General features: G+C 40.1%; 1 protein-coding gene across 7 annotated transcripts in view; it reads left to right on the forward strand.

Annotated features, from left to right (window-relative positions):
* The window catches only part of LOC134342756 (receptor-type tyrosine-protein phosphatase T-like), a 1640095-nt gene that overhangs the window by 1173337 nt on the left and 448087 nt on the right, over window positions 1–18671 (forward strand). For all 7 annotated transcript variants that reach the window (XM_063041291.1, XM_063041286.1, XM_063041287.1 and 4 more), the window contains exon 10: window positions 7052–7253. In XM_063041291.1, the coding sequence (XP_062897361.1) occupies window positions 7052–7253 (202 nt within the window). The remainder of the gene's footprint in view (window positions 1–7051; window positions 7254–18671) is intronic.

Below are 18671 nucleotides of genomic sequence, written 5' to 3' on the forward strand. Positions count from 1 at the left end.
GGAGGATGGATCAAGAACAATATGACCCAATGTCACCTCACACATCCAACACTTCGGTTGGAAAAATTGTTTCTGATTTAATATGTTCAGGGTGAGATCTAACTGACGAGTTACAAAATGTATTGTCCAACAAAGTTCAATCTGATTTGTAATTCGTGGACTTGGTCGAGTTGAAACAATCAAGAGAAAATAATTTCACCGTTTTGCCTTATTATAATTATTTGTTAGCAAGATCTTCCCATTGCAATCTGTCTTTCTTTCCTGTTTTCCTACTTTAGCATCTCTACAAATTTAAACAGAAGTGAAAGACTGAATTATCTGCAGACAGAATGCAAGCTTTAGGAGCTATAGAAGTAAAAATTCTGATTCAAATGAATAATAGCATCTTTTTTTTAACTAGCAAATAAGAAAGTTATGGGAAAACAACAAGCTACCAGAACCAGATTTGACAAGGGAGCCACAGGTAAAACAATGTACAAATTTAAATAGAATCTAATTCTATTCTCTACAGAGCATTTGCTTCTAAATCAGAGTTGTGGATGGAAATAGCGGTGCAGAATCCACATCACAAATTCTAGGCCATGGGATCCCAAATTTTTTATGCGACAGACTAATATTATTCAGTAAGGGGTCCGTGGATCCCAGGTTGGAAACTCTTGTTCTAGGCTGATACTCTAGATACACTAATGGGTGGGCCACCTTTTGGGTGAGAGGTTAGACTAAGAAACACTGAAGTATCTTATTGAGGAAAGATGAGGGTGTTATGGTCAACATTTCACCCTTAAGCAAGGTAACTCTAAAGCAGTTAATTTTATCATCATTGTGGAGTTCTGGGGTACCCTCTACCAAAGGAAGGCTGATAGGAGCGTACAAGTGCTGATGTGTTCAATCTGGTGACAAAGTAATAAGGTTCTGTTTCACAGAACAAGTCACGCACTGTTCCTATTTGAACTGGAATTTGTATTGGTTATATTATTGTCACATATACTGAGATACATGAAAAGCTTGTCTCGCACACTTTTCATACAGATCAGAAGAGAAAACAATTACAATGCAAAATAAAGTATAACAGCTACAGAGAAATGCAGTGGATGTAAGCAATAAAGTGCAAGATCTTAATTATGGAGGTTTTGAGGTCAAGGGTCCAACTAATCATATAGGGAACCATATAGCAGTCTTATAATGGCAGGGTAGAAGCTGCCCTTGAGTCTGCTGGTGTGTACTTTCAGGCATTTGTATCTTCTGCCAGTGGGAGAGGGGAGAAGAGAGAATGAACTGAGTGGGTGGGATATGTTATTATGCCGGCTGCATTACCATGGCAGCAAGACGTATAGCCCGAATCCATGGAGCGGAGGCGAGATCCATGATATATGCACTGTGTCCGCAACTCTCTGTAGTTTCCTGTAGTCACGTGCAGAGCTTTTGCCATACCAAACCTATACAAATCCAGATTAGATTAGATTAGATTAGATTGGATCATGAGGACATGCAGTCCTCTTTTATTGTCATTTAGTAATGCATGTGTTAAGAAATGATACAATGTTTTTCCAGAATGATATCACAGAAACACATGACAAACTGACTTAAAAACTAACAAAAACCACATATAATAACATATAGTTACAACAGTGCAAAGCAATACCGTAATTTGATAAGTACAGACCATGGCACGGTAAAAGTCTCAAAGTCTCTTGAAAGTCCCATCATCTCACGCAGACGGTGAACCTCCAGCGCCGCCAACTTGCCGATGCAGCACACTGGAAGCATCCGACCACAGTCCGACCACAGTCCGACTCCGAGCCTCCGACCAGCTCTCCGAAACAGAGCACCGAATACCAGCTCTGCTGCGCGCTTCGACCCCGGTCCCGGCAACAGGCAACAGGCAAAGCCGAGGATGTGGAGCCTTCCCCTGCGGAGATTTTCAATTGCACAGTAGCAGCGGCAGCAAAGGGGGCATTTCAGAAGTTACTCCAGGTGTTCCCCCGTGCTTCTCATGCTGTCTCCATGAAATCCAGATTGTGCATGGCCCCCTAGTTTACACATACGATATTCATTCGGAACGGCTGCGTGTGCTGCGTTGCGTCGCTATCTTTTCCTCCCTCCAGATAGGACACTTTTAACTTTTTATAAAAATGGTCAGAAGGTACACGCCAGCTTGCTTAAGGTTTTTGAAGTAGAGTTATTGGTGAGCTTCCTTGGTCACCACGTCTACAGTATGTGCTTGGACTAGGACAGGCTATAAGTGATGTTCACTCCTTGGAACTTGAAGCCTCTCAATCTCAACACCTTTGATGGAGAAGGGAGCATGTGCACCACCCCACTTCCTGAAGTCAATGACCAGCTCTTCTATTTTGCTAACATTGTGGGAAAGGTTGTTTTCATGACACTATGTCACTAAGCTGTCTATATCCTTCCTTTACTGAGGCTCATCATTATTTAAGATTCAGCGCACTGTGGTGGATATCATATACAAACTTGCAAGTGGAGATAGATTAATCAATTTTATTTAAAATAACTCTAACAAAGAATACATCTGATAAGGTTAATCATCAATCGCTTTGGACACTAGGTATTTGATTTTTAGGTAATGAAATGCAATTCACCTTAGTCATCTCATCTCAGAATAAAAATGTTGAATTTGTTTCGATTCATAGCAGCAAAAATTCAGCACTTGAACTTTGAACAAGGGAACACAGGTTGGAACCATATTTCAAAGAAGATCGTTAGCATTGTTTGTTTCATTGTTAGTTCTCTGACCATTTTAAACAATGTACTATTTAGTAAATACAAACGTAATTAAAACACATTTGAAATGAAGGAATATGAAAAGTAGATAGAATCATAAAATATTGAACCTGCCTTCATCTTCTGAGAAACTAATAATATTCTTTGCACAATAATATTTCACATACATATTCTGTGTAAAATCCCCAATAATTTATATGTGGTATGACATTTCCCTTCAAGAATCACCATGGCATTTATGTTCAGCCACTGCTATACCAGCAGTGTTTTCCTTTACCAAATGAACGTTTCCAGACTGTAGACATACTGAAATTTGTCACATTATAATTTATACTTTCATTAATGTACTTTTGTGCTTCTTCTTTCATAAATATTGATAGACAAATGAAAGCACTTCTTTGCTCTTGTGCAGTTTTCTACACACTCTCCAGGACATTACTTCTTAATGTAATGGTGTCTGTTGCTGAGCACCATCTCAGAAATCATGCAGTGATATCCTGTCACGGAGAAATAAATATTTGGCCTCTTGAGACTTGAAAATCAACCACTACAACAACAGCAATAAATATGTATAGCAAATACACACCACTCTTTTTCTTACCAGTATCAACATCAGGAGGTTTGAAAGCATGAGTCCTAATATTTACTCATGAGCTTTGTACATCTTTCAATAGTTTCTTGCAAGGGTGGCAAACCTACAGCATACAATGGCACTCAAATAAAGATTTTGTTTGTAAGTGGCGTGCAGTGCTACCCCTCGATTCTTTAAACCCCACCCACAATAAAAAGATGCATAATGATTATTTTTTACTGCCTGATGAAGCAACAAATGGTTGTTTACAGCCTGAGAACAGTGAGATGTTTTCACAGGAAACGTCTCTAGCTGCCTAGCTAGACAGTTGCGGGAACACAAATGTTGCGTGATACATTGTGAAATCCTTACAGATCTGGTGGACACAGTGAACATATTAGTATTTAGATAATAAACGGTTGGGCCACTTGGCATTGGCTTCACTTTGTTTATATTTTTTCTTCTGTCATTTGTGAGTGAACACTGGTATATTCAATCATAATGACAATAGTAAATATTGTACAATGTTTATAACCTCCATGAATATGTATTTTTCAATGGTTCCAGTTACTATCAAAGAATATATAGGGTATAAAACCTGAAATTCTTACTCTATGCAGACATTCCGGAAACAGAAGAAAAAACCCAAAGCTGAATGATAGGAAAACAGTAGAACCCCAAAGCCCCCTCTCCCCCTCCCACGCACGAGCGGCAGCAAAGCATCAACCCCCCCTCCCCCCACCTGCCTCAGCAAAAGCATCAGTCTCCACCACCTGGCATGCAGGCAATAGCAAAGCCTCCTTGGAGACCATGATCTGAGGTTCATCAAAAAACACTGTTCATCCCAACAGTTTGACATGCCACAAGAGGTATTACTCCTGCCACAGTGAGACGGGAGACTAACAGCTCACTGTCTTGATGTATCGCTTATTTTGACAGCAACATACAGTGCTGCCTCGATGTTCCGACCTTCCGTGACGTTTCAGACAGCAACACTGGCGAGGAATCGGGTCGTCTACAGGGCTGCAGAGACACACCCCATAGGCACACATCCTCTAGGCCACTCCTGGAGATAACAAAAATACTAGGCTGCTCAGCAAGCTCCGAGAGCGGGAACCCACTGCCACAAAGAACCACAGTTGTAGTGCAGCTGTAGATCACAGACTCCAACAGGACCTCTCCACCTTGAAAAGGAAAGAAGAAATATTAGAAAGAAAAAGAATTGTTTTGCAGATGAACTGAAAAAAGTCACCTTCTGATGTCATCTTTATCTCCTCCACCTTCCCTGCTAATTTTTCCATAAGACCATAAGACATAGGAGCAGAATTAGGCCATCTGGCCCATCGAGTCCGCTCCGCCATTCAATCATGGCTGATCCTTTTTTTCTATCTCCTCCTCAACCCCAGTTCCTGGCCTTCTCCCTGTAACTTTTGATGCCATGTCCAACCAAGATCCTATCAATCTCTGCCTTAAACACACCCAATGACCTGGCCTCCACAGTGGCATGTGGCAACAAATGAATGCTAACATGGCATTTGCCTTCCTCACCACTGACTCAGCCTGCAAGTTAAACTTCAGGGTGTTATGCACAAGGACTCCCAAGCCCCTTTGCATCTCAGATTCCTGGATTTTCTCCCCGTTTTGAAAATAGTCCGCATATTTACGAGGGGTGATTGATAACTTTGTGGCCTAAGGTAGAGGGAGATGAGTTATTAACTTCAAACTTTCTGCATAATCACTCAGAGTTGAACTGCATATGAATGTAGCGAAAGCTGTATAACTGATCTCCTTCTACGGTAGGCCACGAATTTATCAATCACCCGTGCTGTGGTCACTTTCTGGAGGTCCAAGATCTGTATGTTCCACGACTGCTGAACTAAGTGTGTAAATGTAGGAGGAGACTATGTTAAAAATAAATGTGCTAGGTTTTCTAAAATTGACTCCTTCTACCTTAGGCCACAAACTTATCAATCATCCCTCGTATTTCTACTTCCAAAGTGCATGACCATGCATTTTCCAACATTGTATATCATTTGCCACTTTCTTGACCATTCTCCTAATCTGTCCAACTCCTTCTGCATCCTACCTGTTTCCTGGACACTACCTGCCCCTCCACCAATCTTCATATCATCTGCAAACTTAGCAACAAAGCCATCTATTTCATCTTCTAAATCATTTCTATACCGCATAAAAAGAAGTGGTCCCAACACTGACCCTTGTGGAACACCACTAGTCACTGGCAGCTAACCAAAAAAGGATCCTTTTATTCCCGCTCGCTGCCTCATGCCAATCAGCCAATGCTCTAACCATGTTATTAACTTTCCTGTAACACCATGGGCTCTTAACTTGGTAAGCAGCCTTATGTGTGGCACCTTGTCAAAGGCCTTCTGAAAGTCCAGATATACAACATCCACTGCATCCCCTTTATCTATCCAACTTGTAATCTTGTCAAAGAATTCCAACAGGTTGGTCAGGCAGAATTTTCCCTGAAGGAAACCTTGCTGACTTTGTACTATCTTGTCCTGTGTCACCAAGTACTCCATCACCTTATTCTTAACAATTGACTACAACATCCTCCCAATCACTGAAGATCAGGTTAACTGGTCTATAATTTCCTTTCTGCTGCCGTCCTCCTCTCTTAAACAATGGGGTAAAATTTGCAATTTTCCAGTCCTCTGGCACCATGCCAGAGTCCAATAATTTTCGAAAGATCATTACGAATGCCCCCACAATCTCTAACGCTTTTTCAGAACCCTAGGTGCAGTTTTCAATAATTTCTTTAAAAGATTAAAATTAATAATTGTTAAAATGGATTTTTAAAGTACTTCATTTATTTTAATCTGTTTCTGTTATACTTTTATTAATAGTAAAACAACAATTGTACATAAGTAAACAACAGAACTAATTTTTTTCTATTAAAAGTCCATAATTATTGTTACTAAGACTCTAATCAATGATCATCTCTGCTCAAAGTTACTATGGCATTCCAGAGAATTTTTAGAATTGCCAATTTGGGTAAACACCCTCAAAAATATTCACCAGCTCTTGGTATGCCATTACTGTAGACTATCATTACATCTTCAATATCACAGTATTAATGTATGACAATGTTTTACTTACCATTGTAATTCCAAGCTCCAATAAAATGTAATCTTATTGTACTATATTTGATTTTGAGGTAAAATGTGCTTAAAAGGGATTAAATTATAACATCTAGTGAAGAGGTTATCTGTAATGATTTTATGAGGTGTTTCTTTTTAGATGCTGCCCGATTTGTGTTTTCGCCAATAATAGAAATTACAATATGGGATACAATATCAAGAAGAATGGAAAATATGTTCTATCCTCATAAATTAACATGGTCCTATGCTTTTGTTATTTGAAAAGCAAGCAAGTTGCAGGCATGAAGCGCAAGTTATAATAACTTGCCAATACATTTATGATTGCCGTCAATTAATAGATATAGATAGCAGCAAGTTTAGAAATAGGCCACTATTAAATAAATCATAGACCCTGCCATTCAACGTCAGAATATTAGGAGCACTATTGTGACTGGCAACTGTAAAAGGCTCATTCGCTAGCAATCAAAGTTCTTTGTGTATATCAAGGACCAGATGAATAAAATAGCAGGATGGGCATCATTGCTTCAGAATGCTTTAAACAGTAAATTGACTATGACAGAGATTTTATTTGTGTAATCTGCAGTTCATAATAGCTGCTTTTATTTCTTTTCAGATAACCTATAAGGCTGCTGGGTCCTTTGACCCTAATGTCGAGCTTTCCAACCAAAGAGGGAGAGTGTTCAAACAGCGGAACGAGACCCATCACTTGTTTGTAGGGCTTTATCCAGGCACAACCTACTCTTTCACAATAAGAGCGAGCACCGTAAAAGGTTTTGGACTGCCAGTCACCACTCGCATTACGACAAAAATATCAGGTAAAAAACATCCAATACGTTGGACCACTCTAATGAACAAATCCCATAAGTTTAATAGAAATGTTTGTATTATTTTTTTAAAAAAATTTTTGGGTAGCTATCAGAGTCAGATCATAATTCTTAGATTCAATTCATTTCATTCAATTAAGTCAATCTGAAGGACTCAAATTTTATTTTAAGGACTAAAAGACAACCTCCAAGAAGGGAGAGAGGATAGAATTTAACCTGAGTTCCTCAGCTTGGCAGAAAGTGGCAAGCGGAGGCACATAGGGACCAGTTCTGGGAAGAAGTATATATATAAATGAATTAAATTCACAAATGGTGTTAAATTTTTCAAATGTTGCGAAATTAGGGATGTAAAGCAAAAACAGAACCAGATCATGTTTATCATTGATTTATATGTTCTGAATTTTTTTTATATTTTGTGGAAACAGTACAGTACAAAGACATAATATTACTACAAAGCAAAAAATTCATAAATAGTGCAAAAATAATAAAGTAGTGCTCATGGGTTCATGGACAATTCAAAAATTTGATGGCAGAGTGAAAGAAACTTTTCCTAAGTCATTGACTAGGATCTTTATGTCCTCGTTGTCCACGGGAATGGTACCGGAGGATTGGAGGGAGGCGAATGTTGTTCCCTTGTTCAAAAAAGGTAGTAGGGATAGTCCGGGTAATTATAGACCAGTGAGCCTTACGTCTGTGGTGGGAAAGCTGTTGGAAAAGATTCTTAGAGATAGGATCTGTAGGCATTTAGAGAATCATGGTCTGATCAGGGACAGTCAGCATGGCTTTGTGAAGGGCAGATCATGCCTAACAAGCCTGATAGAGTTCTTTGAGGAGGTGACCAGGCATATAGATGAGGATAGTGCAGTGGATGTGATCTATATGGATTTTAGTAAGGCATTTGACAAGGTTCCACACGGTAGGCTTATTCAGAAAGTTAGAAGGCATGGGATCCAGGGAAGTTTGGCCAGGTGGATTCAGAATTGGCTTGCCTGCAGAAGGCAGAGGGTGGTGGTGGAGGGAGTACATTCAGATTGGAGGATGGTGACTAGTGGTGTCTCACAGGGATCTGTTCTGGGACCTCTACTTTTCGTGATTTTTATTAACGACCTGGATGTGGGGGTAGAAGGGTGGGTTGGCAAGTTTGCAGGCAACACAAAGGTTGGTGGTGTTGTAGATAGTGTAGAGGATTGTCAAAGATTGCAGAGAGACATTGATAGGATGCAGAAGTGGGCTGAGAAGTGGCAGATGGAGTTCAACCCGGAGAAGTGTGAGGTGGTATACTTTGGAAGGACAAACTCCAAGGCAGAGTACAAAGTAAATGGCAGGATACTTGGTAGTGTGGAGGAGCAGAGGGATCTCGGGGTACATGTCCACAGATCCCTGAAAGTTGCCTCACAGGTGGATAGGGTAGTTAAGAAAGCTTATGGGGTGTTAGCTTTGATAAGTCGAGGGATAGAGTTTAAGAGTCGCGATGTAATGATGCAGCTCTATAAAACTCTGGTTAGGCCAGACTTGGAGTACTGTGTTCAGTTCTGGTCACCTCACTATAGGAAGGATGTGGAAGCATTGGAAAGGGTACAGAGGAGATTTACCAGGATGCTGCCTGGTTTAGAAAGTATGTATTATGATCAGAGATTAAGGGAGCTAGGGCTTTACTCTTTGGAGAGAAGGAGGATGAGGGAGACATGATAGAGGTGTACAAGATAATAAGAGGAATAGATAGAGTGGATAGCCAGCGCCTCTTCCCCAGGGCACGACTGCTCAATACAAAAGGACATGGCTTTAAGGTAAGGGGTGGGAAGTTCAAGGGGGATATTAGAGGAAGGTTTTTTACTCAGAGAGTGGTTGGTATGTGGAATGTACTGCCTGAGTCAGTGGTGGAGGCAGATACACTAGTGAAGTTTAAGAGACTACTAGACAGGTATATGGAGGAATCTAAGGTGGGGGCTTATATGGGAGGCAGGGTTTGAGGGTCGGCACAACATTGTGGGCCGAAGGGCCTGTACTGTGCTGTACTATTCTATGTTCTATGTTCTATCTTCTATTGGTCTTTAGGCTCCTGTACCACCTCCCTGTTGGTAGTAATGAGAAAAGGTCATGTTCAGATGGTGTGAGCCCTCAGTGATGCATGCCACCTTCTTGAGACATCACCTCTTGAAGGTGTCCTTGTGATGGAGATGGCTGACACCACAACTCTCAACACCATTTTGTGATCGTATGCTCTGGGGAACCTCCATACCAGGCTTGATGCAACCTGTCGGAATGTTCTTCTCCATATATCTATAGAAATTAGCAAGGGCCTTTGGTAAAATATGTTATAACTTATTATTATGACTTGTAACTTATTATTGATGAACAGTAATGCATTTGTACACTGATAATCATTGAACAAAGATTCTATGTCACAATACAAGGGTAAATGGCATTAAACTTGCCATTTCTGTTTGTATTTCTGAATGCAGAACACCTCTAGAACCACTTCCAACATGATATGACTCAATGATGTTGTATACACTAATATACAGAACCCGGAACATTTGTCTGTTTGTAGAATTACTACTGGTGAACACATATGGATCACATTATTGTTCTTTGCAGCCAAACTAAAACTTCAATAAGAAACCATGAATATGGTAGATGCAAAATCTATTCAGCTGCAATGTTGTGATATACAGTATATGTCAGATAAACTTCAGATGAAAATTTGATTTATTTTAATTTATTTTTAATTTATTGAGAGGGAGAAATACAAGAGTAGGCCATTCTGGCCCTTTAAGCGACACTGCCCAGAAATCCCCCAATTTAACCCTGGCTTAATCACAGAACAATTTAAAATGACCAGTTAACCTACCAATTTAACAGTCTATGGACTGTGAGAGGAGACCAGAGTACTCAGAAGAAAACCATGCAGTCACGGGGAGAAAGTATAAACTCCTTACAGGCAGTGGCAGAAAATGTACTGTAAAGGATTGTGTTAACCACCACGTTACCATGCCACCGTGCAGCAAGTTTTAGACAGGCAGCTCTACAAATGGATAGTTACACTAGATAGCTACAATTAATGCCAATAAATACTAATCTACATCAGTGATCTACTACAATAGCATTACTATTCATTTCAACAATGAAAGAATGGAAACATACTTAAGAGCTCCCCAGAAAATGGCTAGCTTGCATTGTCAATCAAGCATAGGGCAGGTGCATTATAAACCAATTACTCTTTTTCTGTCACCACGGCTGATACTTGTCCAACAAAAGAAATGTGTCCTTCAAAGGTGTTTGCTGCTTTATTTTCATTCTTCTTTAAACAAGATGGAAACAAAAGCCAAAGTTTCAACATATCACAGCAGGTTGCCTAGTTGTGTGGGAGAATATGAAGATTACTGTCTTTACACCACATCCTTGCACATCACTGTTGTGCGCACCCTCGGATGAAAAGGCAAGTTAAAGTCTGGCAGTAAATTTGCATCAAAATGACTCCTTAAAAAGAATGTAGTTAAATGCGTCCCAATGCTGTGAGAGATACTGATGCCTCCATCACCCCTGCATGTCCCTTTTTTTTATGTTGGTGAGCCTCATTACACCACAAGGAAATGCATTATTAAATGGAATGATTTTTGACAGTCTGTCATGATGAAATTGTGAGGGTGTGCATCTAAGGATTTAAACCTAGGTGCAGAAACAAGAAAGTGAGGAGCTTTCACTCTGTCACATGTTTCAAACATTGGAACATACACGTCTGGAGAAAACTAAAAAGAGGATCAACATGAGCTGAGTGTCCAGTTGTTCTGTGTTCTTTCATTCATTCCCAAGTTGACTGTTTTCTGTTTTCCTTACACAACAAACCGTGGAAACTTAAAAACACCCAGCAGTGGCTGAACTAATTCTCAATTACAGAAATAAGTTTTTGTAATTGTAGCTAGTGTGGCGGCTAGTGTAACAATTTACAGCACTAGCAACTGGAGTTCAATTCCCACCACTGTCTGTAAGGAGTTTGTACATTCTCCCTGTGACCATGTGGGTTTCCTCCAGATGCTCTGGTTTCCACCAACGTTCCAAAGATGCATGAGTAAATCGTGCTATTTTGGCACCCGCAGTGTGGCAACACCTTTGGGCTGTCTGCAGCACAATATATCTTTGAGTGTGTTGGTCACAAACAACACATTTCACTATATGTTTCAATGTTTCGATATACATGTGACACATAAAGCTAATCTACTCAAAGGTGAAACTGTGCCCTGGTTTCCTTAAAATACCCATCTACACAAGTGCAAGGTAAATTGACATCTGTCTATCTTGACGGCTAACTAATAGTGATTAAAACAGAACAACTGATGTACCATAGAGAGCCCTCTGACTGATTGTATCACCTCCTGGTATGAAGGCTCCAATGTACAGGATTGAGAAAAACTGCAGACGGTAGTAGCCTCAGCCAGTTCCGTCATTGGCACTGCTTCAAGATGGTGGCTTGCATCATTAAAGATGCTCACCATCCAGAACATGCCCTCTTATCATTACTTCAGGGAGGAGATACAGGAAACTGAAGATGTACACTCAGTGTTTTAGGACCGGCTAGTTCCCCTTCACCATCAGATTCCTGATGAGTCCAGGAATGCATAAAAACTATTTCACTATTTTGCTCCCTTTTTTGCAATAGTTATTTACTTACTTATTTACTTGTTGTATTTCTTATTGTAACATATATTATTTTTATGTATTGCACTGTATTGCTGCCAAAGAACCACAAATTGCATGACATATGCCAAAGATAATAAGCCTGATTCTGATGCAAGTCCCAAACAAAAGTACCAAAGTGTCAAATTCTTTGCTTTGCCATAACTGGACCAGCATGAAATAATAATATGAGATCCCTTACCTTCTGGAATACTTGTGATTCCTTGACAATTAGAATAAACAAGTTCTGTGTGAGTACACTCTGGATGTCAGATTCACTCTTAATTAAGCTCCATAGTGGGCAGAGATGGAGGTTCCTTGACATCTATTTGTATTAGAAGAAAATGCAAGACAGAACCCAACTAAAACATTTACATTCATTGGACTGGAATTCAGTCCTGCCATAAACTGATGCTTCCTTCCTTATGCTCATTGGCATCTATCAACTTGGGGGAAAAAAACCAGCTTCAAATTTTATCAAATACTGGATGTTGTCTCACAGTAGAGTATATATCAGAGAAGGAAAGAACTTGGAGACATAATAGGCATCATTGGATGCCCACTGAACTATTCAGACTAGAAGTAATTAGTTGCTCAGGATCATTTGCTGGGAAAAGAGGAGTGAGGAAAAGGCCATCACCATGAGGCTTGATATTTTCAGAGTGTAAACATGAGTAAGCCTGCAGATCCTGGAAATGCAAAGCAAACACACAGAAAATGCTGAAGGAACTCAGCAGGTCAGGCAGCATCTAATAAACAGCCGATGTTTCAGGCCGTGACATTTTTCAGGAATGAGAAGGAAGGGGGAGAGATCAGAAAGAAAAAGTGGCAGGAGAGGAAGGAGCCTAGCTGAAAGGTAATGGATGAAGCCAGGTAGGTGAGAAAGATCGAGGGCTGGAGAAGGAGGAATTCGATTGGAGAGGAGAGTGGGCCTTAGGAGAAAAAGAAGGAGGAGGGGACCTGGGGGTAGTAATAGGTAATTGAGATGAGGTAAAAAGTCAGAGACACAGGGGTTGGAGGGGAATTACTGGAAAGAGAACTTCCTCCTTCCTTCTCAGTCCTGAAGAAGGACCTTAGCCCAAAAAGTCAGCTGGTTATTCATTTCCATAGATGCTGCCTGATCTGCTGAGTTCCTCCAGCATTTTGTGTGTGTTGCCTATATCAGAGTGTGCAAGAAGCAGTTATCCAAGCTAACGTTGTCAATCATTCCCTTTGCTAACAGTGAAGTATTGTATTGCTCCAATAACTTGATATTTGCCTCTCGAAGTTAATCGATTGAAGTCAGAGAGTATTTGTACTCACTCAGTGACCACTTTACTAAGTACCTCCTGACTTAATAATGTAGCCACTGAGTGTATCTTTGGAATCTTATACTGCTGTAGTCCATCCACTTCAACATGTTGAATGTGTTGTGCATTCAGAGATGCTCTTCTGTACACCAAAGCTTTAACTAATGGCTATCTGAGATACTGTTGCCTTCCTGTCATCTTGACCAGTATGGCCACTCTCCTCTGACCTCTCTCACTAACAAGGCATTTTCACCCGCAGAAATGCTGCCCACGGGATGTTTTTTTTTGCTGTTTTATGCACCCTTCTCTGTAAACTCAAGAGACTGTTGTGTGGAAAATCCCAGAAGATCAATTTTCTGAGATACTCATTCCACAGTCAAAGTCATTTAGATTACATTTCTTCTCCATTCTGATGTTCGGTCTAAACAACAACTGAACCGCTTGACAACGCATGCTTTTATGTATTGAGTTGCTGCCATATGATTGGCCAATTAAATATTTGTATTATCGAGCAGTTGAGCAGGTATATCTAATAAAGTGGCCACTGAGTACATCAGCATACTTCCATAATTTTTGAGTTAAATTACTGAAAGGCTCTACCTGACAGCAATTATGTCTAATTTAGTTTCCTGGATAGTAGCAATTTAAACAGATGGCTCACCCACCACATTCTCAGGTGGAATTATGAATGAGCAAGTTAATGCCAGCCTCGTCAGCAACCCCATATCTCAAGACTGAATCATGAAAAAGTCCTTAGATTATTACCATTTACAGTGAAATTAAAGACCACGAAGTATGCTATTCTGTGCTTGCTTATTAGTGAAATATGCTAACTTATTATTTCTGAGATATTCAAGTAAATGTTTCCTTGCATATCACCATTTTTCTTAATGTTTGCCGCTGCAAAAATAAAATTATTCTTCTCAGCAATACGAAGAATGCTAATTGATGTGGGATTTTAATATTTACATGGCTAATAGCAAGGAAAATGAGATAATAAGAGGCAATTTGTCAAAAACTATTACCAAAGTTTCCTTAGTGCTTGAAATATCTGTTTGGATTGATATCTTGAGAATCATTGTAATATAATCAAAATGTACTATTTCTGTTTGCAAGGAATAATTTCCAAGTGTTGGATACAATGAATTAATTACTATAAACTGGGTATTTCTCATACCAGAATTATCCTGGCTATGACAGATATTTCTGAAGGGAATTATTGGCAGTCAGCCATTCCCTGGAATTATGTCTGGACAAGCCAAGTGGTAGTGACTGGATCAGTTGTCACGTCATGCTGTCATTCGAGCCGCCAGTAGAACCTTCTGGTATTTCACTCAGAAAACTGCCTTCTGATTCAATAACCATCAGATCAGTGTAGGACTGAAGACATGATTCTGTTGAATTGAGACTAGGAGGAAAAGATTAATAACTAATCTATTTATTTCAATGCTTTTACTATTTCTCAGCAATAAGTGAGTATTTTTATATTAAAATAAGTTACATTAAAATAATTAAGGCTTTTAAAATTTATAAAAACCTTAATAGACTTCAGTAAAAGGCGAAGTTCCACTCCCAGTTTTGCATCATGCCCAGGAGTGCCAGGGTTATTCGGTGCCTGATGTCTCAAATCAAAGACTCGGCTCAATCCACTCTCCACATCCAACACAGATGAGTGCTGGCGTACAAGGATTCTGGACTCCAAGTTCAGGCAGCAGGCTGATTTCAACTAGAATGGGCCTATACTTCAGAGTCCTTAGGTGGTTCACGTACATATCATCAAACAACATTAGTTCTGAGGCAGATATTTGGGCAATGAAAGCTGGCCTTCCGAAGGATGGCCATATGCTGTATATGTATCAATTGCATTGATTACAGTTTAGTATTAAACTAATTATGATTGATATAAAGTCTAATTCTTAATGACAATTCTAAATGGTGATCAGATGTTGATACAGCTAAAATAGTTTGTTTAGTTCCAGAGAAATGCAAAGGTCTTTTGAATTGTACAAAATTGTAAAAGCAGAATCATCTAACTGGAAAAGCAACACTCACAACACGCTGGAGGAACTCAGCAGGTCGGGCAGCATTCGTGGAACCCTTCGGTCCAAAACGCTTCCCATTCCCATTCGGATATGTCCATACATGGCCTCCTCTACTGCCATGATGAGGCTAAACTCAGGTTGGAGGAGCAACACCTCATATACCGTCTAAGTAGTCTCCAGCCCCTTGGTATGAACATAGAATTCTCCAACTTCCAGTAATTCCGTCCCCTCCCTTCCCCTATCCCTATTTCACTCTGCCCCGTCCCCCAACTGCCTACCACCTCCCTCATGGTTGCATCTCCTTCTGCTACCCATTGTGTTTTCCCCTATTTCTTCTTCATCTTTCCTGCCTATCACCTCCCTGCTTCCCCTCCCCCACCCCTTTATCTTTCCCCTTACTGGTTTTTCACCTGGAACCTACCAGCCTCCTCCTTCCCACCCTCCCCCCACCTACTTTATAGGGCCTCTGCCCCTTCCCTCTTCAGTCCTGATGAAGGGTTCCGGCCCGAAACGTTGACTGATCGTTTCCACGGATGCTGCCCGACCTGCTGAGTTCCTCCAGCATGTTGTGAGTGTTGCTTTGACCCCAGTATCTACAGAGTATTTTGTGTTTACGTCTAACTGGAAGAAGTTGATTATAATCTCAAAGCAATAAATAGATGTAACTTTTCTTCTGCGAAATCATCTATTTGGAGAAAATTGATGCTAAGTCAATTCATATCACTTGGGAGGCTTTTATTTGAAGAGTGGACAGTATTCCTTGATCTAAATTGATTTACGAGCATTGCTTAATGAAAAATAATGCAACAAATTCAAAAGGTGATTTTTGGATTTATTGGAAAGGTAAGAGTGAAGTTAGACTTTCACAATATAACTGTATTTTACTACCTGTATTAAAAGATCTAACCATTAACAACCCCCTCTCAACACTACAATCTAAATAAATTATGCAATAGATTACACATCCTCCCTGTGAAGACATTTGCAAATTTGAAAATTTTTTTTTCAGGCCATCAAAATTAAATTAAATTCTAAAACGGGGGTCCACTTCTGTTTACTAGGTTATAATTTTTACTACAACTTTTGTCAGGAGAACTCACACCAGTCCTCATTGAGAGGTCAGCATTGGAAAAGGACAGCACACTCAAGTTCCTGGGCATCAGCATCTCTAAGGAGCTGTCTTCAGCCCAAAACATTGATGCAATCATGAAGGCGCCACACCAGTGGCTCTACTTCATTAGATGTTTGAGGAAATTTGGTACGTTACCAAAGGCTCTTTCCAAATTCTATGTATGGGAGGTGAAGAGCATTCTGACTAGTTTCATCACAGTCTGGTATGGAGCCTCTAATGGACAGAGTCACAAGAGGCTGTAGTGGGTTTTAAACTCAACCTGCTCTTTCATGGCCACAAGCCATCCTCACCCATCAAGGTTATCTTCAAAAGGTGGTGCCTCAAGAAGGTAGGATCCTCATCATCTGGAACATGTCCGCTTCTCGTTACTCTCATTAGAGATGAGGTACAGGAGACTGAAGACTCATACTCAATGATTTAGGAATAACTTTTTCCCTTCCACCTTCAGATTTTTGAATGGTCCAATGAACAGTACCCTGTTTTCCCTTTTATAGAGTTATAGAAAGTACAGCACAGAAACAGGCCCTTCAGACCCTCTAGTCCATGCTGAACTATTTAAACTGCCTACTCCCATCAACCCGCACGGGGACCATAGCCCTCCATTTCCCCCATCATGCACGTACCTCGGGGTCAATATCACAAATGACCCGACTTGGTCCAACCAAGCAGAGTCCACTGCCAAGAAGGCCCACCAGCGCCTTTACTTCCTAAGAAAGCAAAAGAAATTTAGCCTGTCCCCCAAAACCCTCACTAATTTTTATAGTTGCATAGTAGAAAGCATTCTTCTAGGGTGCATCACAACCTGGTATGGAAGTTGTCCTGTCCAAGACCGGAAGAAGCTGCAGAAGATCATGAACATGGCCCAGCACATCACACAAACCAATCTTCCGTCCTTGGACTCACTTTACACCGCACACTGTCGGAGCAGTGCTGCCAGGATAATCAAGGACACGACCCACCCAGCCAACACACTTTTCGTTCCTCTTCCCTCGGGCAGAAGTCTCAGGAGCTTGAAGACTCGTATGGCCAGATTTGGGAACGGCTTCTTTCCAACTGTGATAAGACTGCTGAATGGATCCAGACCCAGATCTGGGCCGTACCCTCCAAATATCCAGACCTGCCCCTCGGTTTTTTTTTTGCACTACCTTACTTTCCAGTTTCTATTTTCTATTTATGATTTATAATTTAACTTTTTAATATTTCATATCGATTTGTAATCCAGGGAATGCAAAGCGCAGAATCAAATATCGCTGTGATGATTGTACGCTCTAGTATCAATTGTTTGGCGACAATAAAGTACCTATCCAAACTTCCCTGAAATATTGAAATCAAGCTCGCATGCACCACTTGCACTGGCAGCTCATTCTGCACTCCAATGACCCTCTGAGTCATGACTCTTTTCTTTTGCACTGTTTATTTATCTTTAGATTTTTATACCTTTGCACTGTACTGCTGCTACAACATACACATTTCACATCACATTAGTGATTCTGACTCTGATCCTTCTGTTTTTTTTTGGCATGCGTTGAACCATTTCTGTGTTTGCAATCTTCATTCACGTGAAATCTCCTGAATTACTTCCCCTTCTACTTTCACAGTTCATGAAACCTTCCATCTAGACTTTTAGTTACCCTTCCAAACTCTTAACTGCTTCTCAGTGATATCAATATGCTTGTTTATTTTCCCTTATGCACAATCTTTAAAGTTTAATATGTACACTGTATTTAAAATCAAGCTATGGTTGTGAATACTTGACTCGAACTTGAATTAGAAAGATTAATAGCTCACTCACAGTACTGATTTACACAGATTGAACCTCAGTGCTGGGATACTTGATACTCCAGCATCTGAGATAGATGCTGACCATTTGATTTGCATAAAACACGTTTACTGCAATAAATTAGCTATCTCATAATACTCTACAGTTGACACATCCTCAATTAAATTTCATTTTCTTTATTTGGTTGGAATTTAGTGCTTTTTTTATCTTGGTGATAAAATTCCACAATTTATGCTTTTTATTTATAATTGGGAACATTGAAGTATTTGTTCTAAATATACCTACAGGGAAGAAGTCATGTCTCTGACACAACATTTTGTTGTTTGATTGTTGGGGTTTTTTGTATTGCTATATTTACGCTCTATTCTTGGTTGGTGTGGCTGTGACGAAACCAAATTTCCCTCGGGATTAATAAAGTATATCTATCTATCTATCTATCTATCTATCTATCTATCAGTGGTGTCAAGAGAACAACCTCTCCCTCAATGTTGC

The sequence above is a fragment of the Mobula hypostoma genome, chromosome 2 (assembly GCF_963921235.1).
Source record: "Mobula hypostoma chromosome 2, sMobHyp1.1, whole genome shotgun sequence".
Lineage (NCBI taxonomy): Eukaryota > Metazoa > Chordata > Chondrichthyes > Myliobatiformes > Myliobatidae > Mobula > Mobula hypostoma.